Source organism: Meles meles, chromosome 20 (assembly GCF_922984935.1).
Source record: "Meles meles chromosome 20, mMelMel3.1 paternal haplotype, whole genome shotgun sequence".
In the NCBI taxonomy this organism is placed as follows: Eukaryota; Metazoa; Chordata; class Mammalia; order Carnivora; family Mustelidae; genus Meles; species Meles meles.
The window spans coordinates 9945625-9962719 of NC_060085.1; the positions used below are offsets into that span (position 1 = coordinate 9945625).

Genomic DNA, 17095 nt, shown 5'->3' on the forward strand with positions numbered 1-17095 from the left:
AATGTGGAGTGGATATTAGATAATACATCCATATTAAATTTCCTGAATGTAAGCATTGCTCTATGGTTAGATAAGGGAATGTTCTTATTTTGGGGAGAAACACACTGGATTATTTAGTGGTAAATTTGTGATAGCGGCAACTGCCAAATGGCTCACAAAAATATATATGTATATATTCTATATACAATATCATAATATGGTATACATTAATATTAATATAGAGGAGGGATGCAGAGAGGGAGTGGGGAGAAAGAGTGCATACAGGTGAGCACAATTGTGGCAAGGTAATAACAATTGCCACCGAATCCAGGAGAGTAGCATATGGGATTTCATTTTACCATTTTTGTGCATTTTCAATATCTTTGAAAATTTCAAAATAAACATTAGGGGAAAATACCCCCAATTCCCTCCCATCTCTGGTCCAGCACTGCAGGAGGCTCAACATGCCCCTTTTGAGTGTTTTCTTGAAAATGTGCAGTTTTTCAAAGATTTTATGTATTTATTTGACAGAGAGAGAGCGAGCGAGCACAAGCAGGGGGAGCAGCAGTCGGAGGGAGAGGGAGAAGCAGGCTCCCTGCAGAGGAAGGAACCTGACAACAAGGGAACTCCATCCCAGAACGCTGGGATCATGACACTAGCTGAAGGCAGATGCTTAACTGACTGAGCCACCCAGGTGCCCCTGAAAATGTGCATTGTTTTATGTGGGTGTTTTATTATACTCGGGCTTCCTATTTTTCTTCTCCAGTTAGCACTGTATCGCTTGCTTGCTTGTTTGCCTGTTTTGCTGTAGGCCTTAAAGATACATCCATGTTGCCAATCTCTTAAATCTGTTTTATTCTAATTTCTACTTGGTCCTCCATGGATATATCCCTCATATCTCACTACTGTGTCCCCTGGGGATGGACACCAGGCAGCCTCCAGCTCCCCACACTGCTACCTTGGACATGTCCCCTTACTGACCTGGTGGGAATCCCCCTAAAAGAGAGACCTGGATGCAGAGATGCTGGGTTACAGGGCACAATCAATTGCTATGTGGCCTCTTGGACTTGCTGTCCCCAGTCACATCTTCTGTCAGTGCAGAAGGGCCTGTGTACCCACATCTCCTCCAGCTGTTAGCTTTTTCCCTCTTCTAATTTTTGCCACTTGGACTCACTGTCAAGTGCCAACAGCATTGCTATCTTTCCCATTTTTCTGATTTCCGGACACTTTGAGCCTCTCCTTATTCACTCAGTGGCCTTCAGTTTCTCCTCTTTTGTAAATTGCCTGCTCATACTCTTAGCCCTGTTTGCACTTGGGTTGCTATCTTTTACTTGTTGATTTGCATGTGTTCCTCATGGAGGCAAGACCTGCACTGTCCAATCTGTTCCATCTCCGTGAAATCTCCACATGTGGTTATGAGCATTTGAAATATGTCTAATAGAGGGGCGCCTGGGTGGTTCAGTGGGTTAAAGCCTCTGCCTTCAGGTCAGGTCATGATCCCAGGGTCCTGGGATTGAGCCCCACATGGGTCTGTCTGCTCCGCGGGGAGCCTGCTTCCTCCTCTCTCTCTGCCTGCCTCTCTGCCTAGTTGTGATTTCTCTCTGTCATATAAATAAAAAAATTTTAAAAAAAATGTCTAATAGAGACTGAGATGTGCCAGGGACGCCTAGGTGGCTCAGTGGGTTAAGCATTTGCCTTCAGCTCAGGTCATGATACCAGGGTCCTGGGGTCAAGTCCCACATGGGGCTACTTGCTCAGTGGGGAGCCTACTTCTCCCTCTGCCTGCCATCCCCCCTGCTTGTGCTCTCTCTCTCTTTCTAGCTAATAGATAAATAAAACCTTAAGGAAAAAAACCAACAAATTGAGAGATGCTGGCAGTGGAAAATACACACCAGATTTCCAAGACACAGTACAAAGAAGAGCAGTTGTAAAATATCATATCTCATTAATTCATTTTTATGCTGATAACATGTTATAATAATAATAATGTGGATATATTGAGCTACATAAAATGTGTTACTCAAATTCCTTTCACTTATTTCTTTTATTATCTTAATGTGGCTGCTAGACGATTTAAAATTACACGTGCGTTTGCATAGTTCTACTAGGTAGCGCAGTGATATTGAGCACTTGGCAGCTTCAGTAACGGTAAATACTGTTTAGACAGAGCTTCCCACGTGCCAGACACTGTTCTAAGAACTTTACACTTATTAAGCCATTTAACTCTCCTAGCGGCCCTGGGAGGTAAGGTAAAGTATTAGGCATCACAAACATTCAAACTCCAATTCCACCACGCGATGATTTGCTTCATCCGTTATACCTTTCGTTGGGAGAAAATTCCTAACTGTGGTATAACAGGACTTATCTGCTTGTGGTTCACACCCATGAAATTTCATTAAAGAGGTTCTTCCCTTAAAACGTAAAGTTGGGGCACCTGGGTGGCTCAGTGGTTTAAGCCTCTGCCTTCAGCTCAGGTCATGATCCCAGGGTCCTGGGATTGAGCCCCGCATTAGGCTCTCTGCTTGGTGGGGAGCCTGCTTCCCCCTTTCTCTCTCTGCCTGCCTCTCTGCCTACTTGCGATCTCTGTCTGTCAAATAAATAAAATCTTAAAAAAAAAACATAAAGTTATTCTTCTATATTTTCTTCTATTTGTTCTACAGTTTTAGTTTCCCTGGGTCTCTTATTCCATCTCCAGACCACCTCAGGTTGAGGGATAGGATACAGTCTTCTTTATCTCCATCATCTGTGCTGCTCACCAGCTGCGTGACCCTGGGCTTTGCCCTGTGTGCCTTAGTCTCCTCCTCTGTGAAATGGGGATAATAATAGAACACACCTCCTAAAGTTGTTATGATTATGCAGAATGAAATGAGCTATTCTGTGTCAGATGCCTGCAGTGGTGCCGGATAGATTGCAAATGCTCAGGGAACACCAGCTGTTGTTCATGAACAGTGTTGAGGTCAGACAGATGAATAAACACACTATATCATAATAGAAATGGAAACAGACGCCTTTTTTTTAAAGATTTTATTTATTTGAGAGGGAGAGAGAGACAGCAAGAGAGGGAACACACAAGCAGGGGGAGTGGGAGAGGGAGAAGCAGGCTTCCCACAGAGCAGGAAGCCCAATGCAGGGCTCAATGCCAGGATCCCGCCAGGATCATGACCTGAGCCAAAGGCAGACGCTTAATGACTGAGCAACCCGGGTGCCTCTGGGAGCAGACGCCTTTATTAAGCTCTTACTATGTGCCATGGCCTGTGCTGCCTGCTTTTCGTGAATAATCACACTGGATATCACCCCCATTCTTTTTTTTTTAAATTTTAACTAATTATTTAATTGATTGATTTAGAAAGTGAGAGAAAGAGAGAGTGTGGGGGAGGGCTAGAGAGAGAGGGAGAGAGAATCTTTTTTTTAAATTTTTTTATTTTATTTTTTTTTTCATAGTCTACAGTGCATTTTATTATACATCTTAGATTTATACATTTCATATATGCTTTTAAAGCTTCAATTAGCAGTTCAATACAAAATAAAAAATATATATGCAGCAGTGGTTCTCAGGCACGGAATTTAGGAGGAGACTGGAGCAAGTTTTTTCCCTAGCATAAGTGAATATTATGACCCAAAATAGTGGAATGTTTCCGTCTGACCTAGCTGCCTTTTTGATTGAATTTTATTACCGTGAACAGCTTTAGTAGGTATGATATTGCTAATTGGAAACAATGAGACTGAAGTTTATAGCCTGTATTTTCTTGAAGTCTGTAAGACCTAAATGATTACTTTTCTCCTAATAGAGCTCCAAGATCATCTAATGAAAATAATATTGTCCATAAAATATCTGGAGCATCAGCCTAAGAACCACTGCCCATGGTTATTCAATGTCTTCAGGCCTCACAGGATGAGGTAATGGTATGATGGATTTCTTCTCAGTGTCTCTGGAAAGTGCTTTCCTCATATCATAGGCATCCTCATCGGGCTCCCCGTTGCTGGCCGAGTAGTATTCTATGACTGTCCTGTACACGCTGTAGCCCAGCTGCTTATACATGTTGACTGCAACTTGGTTAGACACTCTTACAAAGAGATCGACGAAAAATCCACCCTTTCTTTCTGAAATCTCCTCTAATAACTCCATAAGTTTAGCAGCCAAACCAAGGCGTCGAAATTCTGGGGCGACAGAGAGAGCAGTGACGTGCCCGTGCCATTCTTCCCTAGCTACTGAGCCTTCTGCTTTACCCATGATATAACCCATTAACTCTCCACCAGGTGCCTCTGCAACAATGAAGTACTCTGGCCAGTGGGCGAGGTACTGTAAGTAAAAAGGAATCCCATAAGTTTCTGTAAGTGGATCCAAGTTAATGTTGTTGAAGCGGAACAGGTCATCGCACGTGAAGGCCCGGAGCGTAGTCATTGCGCGGCCGCCGCGGAAGCCGGCTTAGGAGACCCCGCCTTTTTTTTTTTTTTTAATTTGGCAGACAGAAATCACAAGTAGGCAGAGAGGCAGGCAGAGAGAGAGGAGGAAGCAGGCTCCCTGCTGAGCAGAGAGCCCGATGCAGGGCTCGATCCCAGGACCCTGGAATCATGACCTGAGCCGAAGGCAGAGGCTTTAACCCACTGAGCCACCCAGGCGCCCCATCACCCCCATTCTATAGAGGGGGAGACTGAGACTCAGAGTGGGGGAACTACTGACTCAAAGTTGAACAGTGACTCATGGGTATGGTGCTTTAGCTTCAACCCCAAGACACATGACATCTCTCTGGGTGGGTGGGTCAAACTTGCCTCAGCGTGGGGCCTGATGATGAGACTTAGGGGACAGGGAGGACCAAGGAGGAAGATTGCTGAGGGACAATACCCTGGCAGAGCGATCTCGGAGTTTGTGGCCTGTGTTTGGGCTTCCCCTGTCAGCCTGGTAGGAGTGATCTTAGTGGGACAGACCTGGAGGGGAAGCAAAGGAGGTGGCCCTTACCGGGCTGGGTCCTTTGGCCCCAGGTCCCTCAGACCCAGGGCAGGCACCTGCCTTTTGCTGCTGGATTTCAGAAAGTCATGATAGAACCCAGAAGCAGTGCTGTTTTCTGGAGGGCCAATGGGAAGACCTCTTTTTAAAATGCATCACTGGGGGCGCCTGGGTGGCTCAGTGGGTTAAAGCCTCTGCCTTCAGCTCAGGTCATGATCCCAGGGTTCTGGGATCGAGCCCTGCATCGCATCGGGCTCTCTGCTCAGCAGGGAGCCTGCTCCCCCCACCCCCCCGCCTGCCTCTCTGCCTACTTGTGATCTGTCCAATAAATAAATAAAATCTTAAAAAAAATAAAATGCATCACTGGTAATTTCCCACCACCGACTTGGCCCCCACCCGGGTCCAGCCCCATCATCTCCAGCAGTGACTTCTTGCACAGATCCTAGCTCCGTCCGCTTTCCACTCCCAGGTCTGCAACCCTAACAGCGGCCAGAGGGCGCCTCTGAGCAGCCGAGTCAGGTCCCGCCCCTCCGTTGCTGAAGACCCCGCACCCCAGCCTCTCCCCACCAAGAGGCCATCTGCCCTCAAAACACCCTTTGCTGTAGTATTCCATCTGGAGACAGGCTTAAGCTATGTTGCTGTCCACCAATACCTTCCCAAAGAAAGGTGGCCCCTCACTGAGACAAACCGCCCAGGCCTCAGCTCCAATTTCCCGAAAAGGCAAATCAGGCCTTGTCTTTCCTGACTCAAACTCTTCCAACAGGCTTTCCTTCTGCCCCAGGCATGTAGGCCTGCCTCCGCAGGGCCCTGGCACCTGGCCTGCCTCGCCCCAGCCAGGCCCCACCCGACTTTCTCCTACTGTCTGTTCCAGCCACCCCAGGCTACCGGGTCTCATTGCCCCTCAGCCCAGCCTTTGTCAGTCTTCACCCATCAGGTGCCTAACAGCCTCATCCTGACATATGCCCGTCCCCTGGCCTGTTTCCTCAGGGCGTGCCAGACCTCTTCCCTCCAAGCCCTCTGGTCATGGGAAGTGCCTTGCCCAGTGTAATGGGCTGAATGGTGCCCCCCCCCCCAAAGTCTGTGTCCCTGATGCTGTCAATGTGTCCTAATTTGGAGTAAGGGTCTTTGCAGAGGTCATTAAGTTAAGGATCTCGAGATGAGATCAGCCTGGATTAGGGTGGGCCCTGAATCAACAAGTGTCCTTAGAAGAGACAGAAGAGAAGACACAGAGGGGTGCAGGGGGAGGGCCGTGTGAGGCTGGGGGGTGGGTGGGGAGCATGGAACACCCAGGATCCAGCAGAGATGCATGGGACAGATCCTTTCTCAGAGCCTCCCGAAGGAACCAACCCTGCTCATACTTTGGTTCCAGAGTTTTGACCTTTCGATGTATGAGAGAGTGACTTCCTGTTACTCCAAGCCATGTTGTTTGTGGCGCCTTGTTATGGAAGCCAAGAGAACCTAAAATCTCTGTTTTAGTTAGGTGTTTCAGAGAAGACGATGAGCTTTCCGAGGACCACCCACATCGCCTTGTCCCTGGGTCTCCCAGGGCCTAGCGTTGACCTGACGCTCAGGAACTGTGCCTAATGACTAACCCATGAATCATGAAGTAGGAACAGATCCCCAGAAAAGAGGGGCTTTCTTGGAGCTAGAGAACTTCTACTTCTACCAGGTGGGGACTGGAGGAAATGGGCCACAGGGGATCCTTCCCAGGGGAAACCACCAGCAGCCCCCTGGGCCTGGGCTGTCCTTCCTCTGCACACGCTCTAACATGAGTGGTCATAGGATAGATGTTGCAGGTCCTCTTGTCCTAATCAGTTGGTGCCGCGATTACTCATTCACCAAACACTCAGAGCGCAGTTCTGGGCCAAGCACTGCTCTCAGCGCTGGTGATGAAAGATTATCAGGGCATGGTTGGTGACCTTGAGGAAGCTAGGGTTGTTCTGGAGGGAGACCTTGTGGATCATTCCCGAGGTTTGTCTCCTCCCTTTGTGATGAAGAGGGGAGATGTCTGGCTGAATCATCACATTTTGAGAACTCAGAATTCAGATGCCCCAGGTAGGCGTGGAATCACCAGACCAGGAAAGCATTCTCAGGTCTGTGGGAGGGAACATGAGTACATGTACTTTAAGGACTAGATTTTATTTATTTATTATTTATTTATTTATTTATTTATTTTTAAAGATTTATTTATTTGACACACAGAGCGAGAGCACAAACAGGGGAGCAGCAGAGGGAGAAGCAGGCTCCCCGCTGAGCAGGGAGCCTGATGTGGGGCTTGATCCCGGGGGCCTGGGATTATGACCTGAGCCAAAGGCAGATGCCCAACCAACTGAGACACTCAGGCAACCTTAGGGACTAGATTTTGTAGAAAATATAGACACTTGTGTGTGTCGTGCTGTTTTCAGATGAAAGTTTGGTGCATTGAAATTTCAAGAGACTGATGACATATATCAGGGACTTCAAGTTATACAATCAAATGACACTCCCCTACCTCCCATCCCAGCAAAGGGAAATGAAGAAAAAACCCAAAACCTGAGTGCTTGCAAGCTCCTGCCTCACTCTGAGGAAAAGCTGAAGTTCTCCCAGGGGCCCACCAAATCCTGCACTGACTACTTTGTCTCCCGCTGCCCTCACTTCCTCCCACTTACACCTTGCTCACTCTGCTCCAGCCTCGCTGGCTGCTGGCTTGTCCTCAAACAACTCAGGCGCACTCTTACCTCAGGGCCTTTGCACAGGCTGCTCCCTCTGCCTGGAACACCCTTCCCTCAGTATCCACCTGAAGAAGTTACCTCCTTCAAATCTTCACTCATATGTCATCTTCTTGGGGAGCATTCCCTGACCATGCTATTTTAAAAGTACCCCAAACTCTCTACCCCCCAATATTTTATACTTCTGCATCACTCTCCCCACTCTCTAGTATATTAGATGTTTTATTTATTTATCTTTATTTTCTTTCTCCCCTGAGTCAATCCTTAGCTCTAGAAGAGCAGGAATTTTTGCCACTTTTGTTCACTGTGTCCCCAGCATCAAACACAGGGCAGGGCACATAGTAGGGAGTTAATCAATGTTGACTCAATGGAACAATACTTATTATGTGGCAGGTGCTATGTCGCGTACTTCAATAATTAACTACTAAGAATAATATTAAAGACCTGGGACATGGGGTGCCTGACTGGTTAAGTCAGGAGAGTGTGCGACCCTCGATGTCTGGATTGGGAGTTCAAGCCCCATGTTGGGTGTAGAGCTTAGTTAAAAAAAAAAAAAAAATTGAGGGTGCCTGGGTGGCTCAGTTGGTTAAGTGTCTGCTCTCCACTCAGGTCATGATCCTGGGTCCTGGGATTGAGCCCCATATTGGGGGGGGGGGTGTCTCTGCTCAGCGGGGAGTCTGCTTCTCCCTGTCCCTCTGCCTACCACTACGCCTGCTTGGGCTCTCTCGCAAATGAATAAAATTAAAAAAAAGATTTTTATTTATTTGAAAGAGAGAAAGAGACAGTGAGAGAGGGAACACAAGCAGGGATAGTGGGAGAGGGAGAAGCAGGCTTCCCACTGAGCAGGGAGCCTGATGGGAGACTCAACTCCAGGACTCTGGGATCATGACCTGAGCCACTCCAGGTGCCCCAAGTAAATAAAATCTTTTAAAAAAAATTTAAAAGATGAGTTGAGACAGGATTTCTGCTAAGTGCTTTAGAAATAGAAATATTTGCTCATGTTAATTGCATACTTGTTCTGGGCCAGGCCTGTAGCACAGAGGCCTTTTTGGGGGTTAGCTCTAACTTGGGGGCAGTGAGAAGGCTAAGTTGTGGTGATTGTCCTGTTTTACACGGGAGGGACCTGAGGCCCTGAGAAGTTTTGTCATTTGCTTGGGGGAATGCAGTGAACGAATTTGAACTCAGCACACCCTGAGGGTGCACAGAAACCAAGATCATGACGTCTTGTTCCTTGCTTCCTGGCTGTTACCTTGCCCACTCTTCTTAGACCACCGTGAAATCTGCACCTCCTTTGTCTCATTTTTAAAAGGAGGCCACTGAGACCCAGAGTGAAGTCACCTGCCCAAGGACACATGACAGCAAAGTGACAGAGTTGGGATTCAAACTGGGAGTTGCTCAGGTCTGGAGCCCGGTGCTCTGCTGTCTTTCCAGTCAGTTGGTTGTCACAACAGCATGGAAGTGAGCCTGCTTCAGGTAAAGCTTCCTCAGGCTGGGTCAGGGCCAGGATTGGAGTGAGTGTCTCAGGAGATCATCTGGCAATTGGGTTCCTGGAGCTCAGCTGAGACCACCCCCAAAGGCCTTGGACTCGCCTCAGCCTTTAGGGCTGCCAGCTATGGACAAAGAAGTCTTCGCATGGTGACTGGCACACAGAGCTTATTCTGTGCCGGGCCCTGGTGTGTGTATCTCCATCTCCAGAAACCTTACAACCCTAGAAGAGGTACTATTATTATACCTGTTTTATAGCTGAAGAATCTGAGGCACAGAGAGGCTAAGTCACTTGCCCAAGGTCACACAGCTAGAAAGCGATTGCCATGGGATTCAAATATGGAAACTGCTGTTGAGCACTTGGAATGTGACTGAACAACTGAGAAACTGAATTTAGTTTACTGAATCTTAAAGCACTTCCATTTAAAGATGACAGAAAACACTCCCATCACTTACAGAAACTTCTCTTTGACAACACAGCTCCTACTCCATTTTCAGTGGCTAAACTGTTTCAGTGGGAAGGGAAAGCCACCCCTGGGTTGATTTTAAACACACTGGCATTTAAGTTTTTACTTCAAGACATTTTGTAGCAAAGTAGCAATACATTGTTTTAAGCCTATGTAATTACTTACCTTGTAATAAAACCAGTTCCTTAAAAAAAGTAACAAAGGAAAAGCGGCCTCAGTCGCCTGCCAATAGAGCCAGGGCAGGAAATGGGTCTTCTCCAGGGTGGGGTCAGCTCTGGGCTGGAATTCCAGTCTGGTTTGGCCAGAGCCTGCCTGACACCCAGCCTGTCCTAGCAAGAAAGGAGTAGATGGGGATCATAAGGGCAGACCATGCACCTCCCCTGGGCTCCAGCAACTGGGCCCTGCAGGATGGGAAAGGGAATTCCTTTACTCCAGCCCACCCTTCCTAAAACCAGCTCTGAAATCCACAGGGCTCTTTGGGTGCCTGGGTCAGGTCCAGGTGGGCTGACGTTCTCTACTCTGCATGCAGCCCAGGAAGGGAGACTTATCTCTCCCTTGCAGAGGATTCCTGCCTGTGCCCACCCCTAGCCTTCCCTGGCCCTTCCCTTCCACCCTGACTGCATCTGGAGGGACAACCAGCCACCACCCCAGCCCATCAGCAAAACCCTCAAACAGAGTCGCAGGACTGCTCCCCTGAGGTTTAGCATCAGTCTTTAATGCTGTCGTGCTGCACATTGACAAGTCACACGCTTTGGTCTCATGTTGGCAGTGGCAACTTACAATGAGTCTAAAGGTCTGAGCACCAGACTGGCCTGCAAGGAACAGACACTTGTTCCAACCCGGCCCCCCTCCCCAACTCCCAAGGTTCCTTTTGAATTCCATCGTGGCCCTGTACAGAGAGCAGCAGCTGCCGTGGACTGGTTTCCTTTGAGGGCACACCAACATTACACAGAATTATAAAAACATATTTACAGACGTTCCACAGTGCTCCTGTAATCAGAAGCAAAGACCCTTTTATCAAAAGGGATTATATCTAGAGCTGTGCAAAATTCAAAAGGATCAGATCCTTTTGAAAGAGTCCAGAGTCCATTAAATGAAAAATTACCTGGGCCACTTGTAAGTCCCAGGTGTGCCAAAAGATTGCCTTATAGATAAAAGAAAAAAAAAAAAAAAAGAGTGTGACCCATAATTGAGTGCACATGGCCTCAGAGTCAGGGGTCAAGAAAAGGCCCCCTACTCTGTCCAGGGCCCCTGACCCTCTCGGGAGAAGTATCTGTGCAACTCATTCACATGAGGCTGGCTCCCTTGGTCCTGCTGGAACAAAAGGTATTGCTTGTGGGTGCCAGCCAGGCAGTTTTGCAAAAATAACCGAAGTTGGTTCTCAATTTGAGATGGCAAAAGAGAAAACAGATTCTTCAGGGGAAGAGCAAGACGTGGGAGACAAATACAGAATAAAACACAAACTGATCACACAACAGAAACTGAGGAGTGTACAGGGTCTGGTAACCAAGATGGCCGGTTGGCACCACCTAATGGCCACAAGTCAAGGGACTACAGACACATCAAGTCCAGCTGTGGGTCTGCCTCTCGACCATGGGCGGGGCCTGGAGGAGGGTGCGGGCCCATCCCGGGAGGGCTGCAGGAACCAGTGGGACAGACTGGAATGCCTTTTCCTGCTGTCCCCACCACCTGCTGCCCTATCGCTCGAAAAACCACTTAAGTCTAGTGCACGACTTTGAAAGATTGTAATATATTCTCTGGAAAACATTCAGCAGTACGAAAGCCCTCCCTGGGTCCTCCCGCCCTCTCACGGGTCCACAACTGGTAGAACGGTCCGGAAATCCTTGAGCTCTGGAAAGGTCCCTGGTCAGTCCTTGGGAAACACAGGTGACTATATTGGAAGAATCTGCTCAAGTACGGTTCTTGATGTCTGGGGAATCCTTTCAGGGAAGATTACTTCAAACTCAATAATGAGGTCCCCGCGTTTCTCGGGCGTTTTGGGGAGGGGGAGGCCTTCTCCAGGAACTTTTCGCCGCATGCCAGGCCTGATGACATCTTTGAACACAACGGGTATGGTCCTGCCGTCCAGAGTGGGTACATTCACTGTGCAGCCACACAGAGCCTTAGAGAGCAAAGACAGAATGTTAGATGGAAGGTATTTAGGATGCTTAACTCCTGTCCAGAAGCCGTTTAATGTAGGGGAAGCACCACCAGGCCCCTACAGCTAAGACCTTGCCCCCAGATATGGAAAACTCTGGAAAAACAGAGCCCTAGTCAGTCTCGTTTTTGCTGTAACCCCCAAGCCTGGCTCCAAAGTGCTTAGACATATCTGCCAAGCAAATATCCAACGACTTCAAAATCCAACAGTCTCCCTCCATACATACTACCCTACTTATTAGTATCCTACCTCCCGAAGGCTGATCTTGGCTGGGTAAATGACATCAGAGCCATCTCTCTTAAAGATATTGTGTGGCTTGTCCTTTAAAACAAAGACAATGTCAGCTGGAATGTTGTTGGAGGTCTGGTCACCTTCCTTGGGGAAGGTGATTTTGGTCCCTTCTTTCCACCCCCGCTTCACTTCAATGGTCAAGATCTTGTCTTCGTTGCGAATGCTCTTTCCATCGGGGTTCAGCCGCTTATGGGAGATTTTCATCTTCTTGGTACAGCCGCTATAGATCTCTTCAAGTGAGACCCTAAGGTCGTGGGTGACGGGGGGATCTTGTTTCTTTCGGGTGGGCTCTTGGGCAGGACGGGAACGGCCAAAGTTCATGTTGGTGAAACCACCCATGCCCATGGGGAAGCCAGAGAACGGGTCATCAATGTCCATGCCTTCCTCCCCGTTCCGCTGTCCAAAAAAGGTGTCAAAGGGATTTCGGCCCCCGAAGAACTCTGCAAACATGGCATGAGGGTCTCCATGGAATGTGTAGCTGAAAGAGGTACCGTTAGCACCACCACTGCTCCCGCCACTGGGGCCACCACCCTTTAGACCTGAAAGGCGAGATCAGAAGAAATTAGATGGTTGGTGGTGAGCTTCTATCCCCCTGCCTCCCTCACCTCTTCTCTCTAGGTACTTTTACTAAGGAAAAAAGCTTGAGAACCATTAAAGTTGGGGGGCGGAATTTTTTTTTTTAGCTTGTCAGGAAGAGTAAAGAACCCTAAGCCAGAGTTAGAATCCCCCCTCCAGGTGCTTCAGCGTGCTAGGACAGGGGCAAGGGACTCAAGGGCCCTCTGTAGAGGCCACGGAATTCCCACCGCTTCTTGACCAACCTATTCTCCCTACAAATATACGAAGATTTACAAAAAATTCATGAAGAGATCTGCTGAAAAAGGCACGCTCCAGGATCAGTGCTCAGTGTTTACTCTCAGAAATACTCAAGAGCTAGGAATGTGTGAGGAACAGAAATGAAAGCAAAACCATAAACGCAGCTTTTCAAATTCTCACACCCTGGCACTAATTGCCACCATCCTTACATAAAAAGCCACTTCATTTCTTAAGACCCAGCCCAGAAACCAGTCTGAGTCATCCACGGGCAACTGGACAACAAGACAGCTTCCTTCTCTGGGCCTCAAAGGCCTGCGCCGCTGCGGCCGGGCAGAGGCGGGTTCCTCTGCACCTGGACTGCGTTCGGGCGCTGGCTGCCATCTACGTGCCTGGCACCAGGTTAGGTAAGCACTTTACAGGGATTATCTCACTCCGCCCTCACAGGGGCCCAGAAGCGAGGTCGGCGCTAATCGGTGCGCTCATCCGCAGGCTCGCCGCTCGCAGGTCTAGCCCGACGCGCAGCCGCAAGCCCCACCCTGCGCCCCTGGACGCTAGGCCTGCCACCTCGGCCCAAGTGAGCTCCGGACTGCCGGGGCCGCGATGTCACGGGCCCGGCTCGGCCTCGGTCCCCACTGCGTCGCACCCGCACCCCTGGGACCGCTCGGGGACGTGGGTGGAGACGCCTAGGGAGGAGCAACCGCAGACATGCTAGAAGCTTCTGGGCCAGCAGAGCTGCCAGGACTCCTCCTCCCATCCGGCGGCCGCCAATCCGAGGGCGGAGGCCCGCGTGGCCGGAGGGCGGGGGCCTCTCGCCCACCAGGCCCAGGGCGCCCCCCGGGGACGCTACAGCCCCGCCGCCGGGCCTCGGTTTCCCCTCCTGTCAAACGGCGGGGGCGCGCCCCTAGCCGCGCGCGCACGCACCTTCTTCCCCGTAGCGGTCAAAGATCTCACGCTTGCGCGGGTCGCTGAGCACGTCGTAGGCCTCGGCGATCTCCTTGAACTTCTCCTCGGCGCCGGGCTCCTTGTTCTTGTCCGGGTGGTAGCGCAGCGCCTGGCGGCGGTAAGCCCGCTTGATTTCCTCGTCCGACGCGCCGCGGGCCAGGCCCAGCGTCTGATAATAGTCCTTGCCCATAGCCCCCGCCTGCGGCCCGCCGCCCAGCCGTCGCCGTACCCCGGCTTCGCCGCCGCCCCGTCCCGGACTCTATATACCCGTCCGGCGGAAGCTTCCAGAGCCCGCCAGCCCCCTCCAGAACCTTCTGCCCCGCCCCCCGTGCCGTTCCGACCAATCGCCGCCTCCCAGTCGGCGACGCGCGACGTCCGGGGCGGGGCCTAGCCGCCAACGGCCGCCCGCGCGCGGCCACGCCCCTTCCCGCTCCGCCCTCGGCAACGCCTCCCCGCGGCGCGCGCACCAAGCGACGGGGGCCCCGCCCACTTGACGGGGAGCCAATCGCGACCTTTTTTCACTGCTTTCTCAGACCCGGGTCGGCAGCGTGTGTCATCCCCTGCCTGGGTCAATAGGTTACTGCACACCTTTCGGGAAGGGGCGGGGCCGGATGTGGACCCTCCCCTTAGGGCTGCCTGGCTCTTCTCCAGGTGACAGTAGAGCTGCTCTCCAGCTTCTCACGGGGCTCCGAGAATGGGGGTTCTCGCTCCGGGTGATTCTGAGAAAACTGGCTAACCTTGCCTTGCCCTAGGTTCCCCTCTACCCCGACTTCTGTAACAAGGGAAGAAAAATACCCCCCCCCGCCCTCTTCTCTTGGCTGTGGGGAGAATGCAATAAGGAGCCCCAGAACTGTCCCTGTCCTCACTATACAGGTTCCTATAAAGCAAGGTGAAGCCCCGGGACAAAAGCTTACCTCGCCGGAGTGATCTCTCCGGGTAAAAAGGCTCCTTATGCCTTTCACTTTACCTTTTTCTCAAGAACACCTGTCACTGAAATCTGAAATTATCCTGTTCTTTGGTTTTCATGCTAAATCACTCTCCCTCCCAGCCTGCAGTTGCCAGAACCTAGATACTGGAACAGTATCTGGCATCCAGTCGCAGTGGACACTTCATAAATATTCTTGCCTGTTTTTAACACACCTGCTTCATTTTTCTCCCCACTACATTTGTGATTTGGGGGGGCATGGGTGTGTCATACACCTCTCAGGGTCTGTGATCCCCTTTGGCTCTGAGAGTCTGGGGTGCCTGTGGTCAAAGGCAGGGCTGATGGGGAAAGGAGGCTCAGAAAGGGGTACCATCTGAGGAAGCCATAGGAAGAAGGGGTAGGCAGTGGTGGTGGTTGAGGTGGGAAGTTCCTGGAAGAGCTGCTTGGGAGGTGAGGGTGGTGTGATGCTGGCTCTGGAGCCAGACAGCAGGTTTCATTCCCAGTTTCAGCACTTCCTGGCTGCATGACCTTGGGCTGGTTACTGAACCATCTGGGGCCTCAGTTCCCTCATCTGTACAATGAGGATAGCAGTTGTACTTGCCTCATGAAGTCAACATTTGTAAAGTGTGCAGGACAGACCTGGCACAGAGGAGGTACTATCAAAGGGGTGACTAACCACCTCGGTAAATGATGGGCTGCTGAGCCACCCCCTTCCTGGCAGCACCACAGCAAATGCTTCTGGTGACTGCTGCCTTGGTGTAAGCTGAGACTTCTGAGAAAGAAGACCATGGCTTCCCCTTGCTTTCGAGTTGGGGGATGCTGGCGATCCTTGGGCACTCACTGACCCCACCAATGGTAACCATGTCAGTAAGGACTGGATTAGTACACACACTGGCCAACCTGGGAGGATGATGGGTCTGGCCTGGGCATCCATAACTATAGTACAGCAGGGGTCCTGAACCATCATAACGGGAAAATAATTCAATTTTTAAAAAGTTTCATAAATAAAAAATAAGTTACATAAATAAATAGCAGAAGAGCTCTCATCACGAAGGAAAACCCAGCACTTGTGAACTTCCTCATGGTTACATGCTAGTATTATATGGTATAAATTTAATTTAGAGTTACAGATGTGAAGACCTCCAAAGGTCCTCGCATGGTATTGGGTATCTTTGTATTTGGAGGCAAACTTAGGTAACTTCCTAGGTAAGCTGGGGTCATGTTCGAGAATTTTTGTCTGCCCACCCAAACTACACAGTATAACCCCAACACCTCTCCTTAGGATATTTTTGTCCTGGACATTCACTGGACACTTCAAAACATTACTGGAAAAGTGGCCTCCACAGAAACCTCAGCAGATCTTGAGCTCTCAACTCAGAGAAGATGGGATGGTTTAATTTTATGCATCGGTTTGGCTGGGCTTTGGTACGCAGATGTTCAATTAAACACAAATCTAAGTGTTGTTGTGAAAGTATTTTGTAGATGTGGTTAAGTTAATGTCTATAATCAGTTGACTTAAGTACAGGAGATGATCCTGGATAATGGGGATGGGTCTTGTCCAATCAGTGGAAATGCTTTAAAAGCGAATAATGCCCAGGTTTCCCTGAGGAAGAAATGTCAGCTCCTGGCCAAAAGTTTCTAGCCTGCTGTTTTGCCCTACAGATTTCAGACTTGCCTAGCTAGCACCCATAATCATGTAAGCCAATGTCTTGAAATACACCTTTTTTTTTTTTTTTTTAAGATTTTATTTACTTATTTGACAGATAGAGATCACAAGTAGGGAGCGAGGCAGGCAGAGAGAGAGAGGAGGAAGCAGGCTCCCCGCCAAGCAGAGAGCCCGATGCGGGGCTCAATCCCAGGACCCTGGGATCATGACCCGAGCGAAAGGCAGAGGCTTTAACCCACTGAGCCACCCAGGCGCCCCTGAAATACACCTTTTATTCACACACACACACACACACACACACACACGCATACTCATAAACACATTTCTGTTTCTTTGGTTCTGTTTCTTTGGGAGAACCCTTACTGATGTGGGAACAAAGCAGGTGAGTCTGGAGTCAGTCACCCTCAGCTGAAATCTGGGACCCACTATTTACTTATTTACAGCCTGTATGATCTTGCCTAACGTGTTTGATCTCTTGGAACATTAGGTGTGTCCTCTATAAAATGGAGATAAGAATAGATCTTAACTCCCAGGGTTGCTATGAGGATGAAATTAAGAGGGGCCAGAAAATGAACATTATAATGACAGCTGACACTGACACGGTCCCTACTATGTGCCAATCTGGCTCTAAGTGTTCCATATGTATTAATTCATTCACTCCTTGCAATAATCCTGTAGGGTTGGCCTAGTGTTACTTGCATTTTGCAGGTGGGAAA

At 49.6% G+C, this 17095-nt stretch overlaps 2 protein-coding genes across 2 annotated transcripts; both read right to left on the reverse strand.

Moving 5' to 3' along the window:
• Positions 1-3405: 3405 nt before the first annotated feature.
• Positions 3406-4411, reverse strand: LOC123932782 (N-alpha-acetyltransferase 20). The gene has a single exon (XM_045991384.1). It carries the CDS (start codon positions 4379-4381, stop codon positions 3845-3847), a length of 537 nt encoding a protein of 178 aa, XP_045847340.1. The 5' UTR covers positions 4382-4411; the 3' UTR covers positions 3406-3844.
• A 5867-nt stretch (positions 4412-10278) lies between these two features.
• Positions 10279-14050, reverse strand: DNAJB1 (DnaJ heat shock protein family (Hsp40) member B1). Its single transcript, XM_045990900.1, has 3 exons — positions 13768-14050; positions 11992-12572; positions 10279-11706 (listed from the first exon to the last, which is right to left on the reverse strand). Exons 1-3 carry the CDS (start codon positions 13976-13978, stop codon positions 11476-11478), a joined length of 1023 nt encoding a protein of 340 aa, XP_045846856.1. The 5' UTR covers positions 13979-14050; the 3' UTR covers positions 10279-11475.
• Positions 14051-17095: the final 3045 nt, after the last annotated feature.

What these genes read in the sequence shown, in the direction of transcription:
- LOC123932782 (XM_045991384.1), bottom strand. Translation starts at nt 4,381, where the DNA reads ATGACTACGCTCCGGGCCTTCACGTGCGATGACCTGTTCCGCTTCAAC.
- DNAJB1 (XM_045990900.1), bottom strand. Translation starts at nt 13,978, where the DNA reads ATGGGCAAGGACTATTATCAGACGCTGGGCCTGGCCCGCGGCGCGTCG. An exon ending in TGACCGCTACGGGGAAGAAG is followed by an intron (nt 12,573 to 13,767) that starts GTGCGTGCGCGC and finishes CTCGCCTTTCAG; the next exon opens with GTCTAAAGGGTGGTGGCCCC. An exon ending in CCAAGATCAGCCTTCGGGAG is followed by an intron (nt 11,707 to 11,991) that starts GTAGGATACTAA and finishes TTGCTCTCTAAG; the next exon opens with GCTCTGTGTGGCTGCACAGT.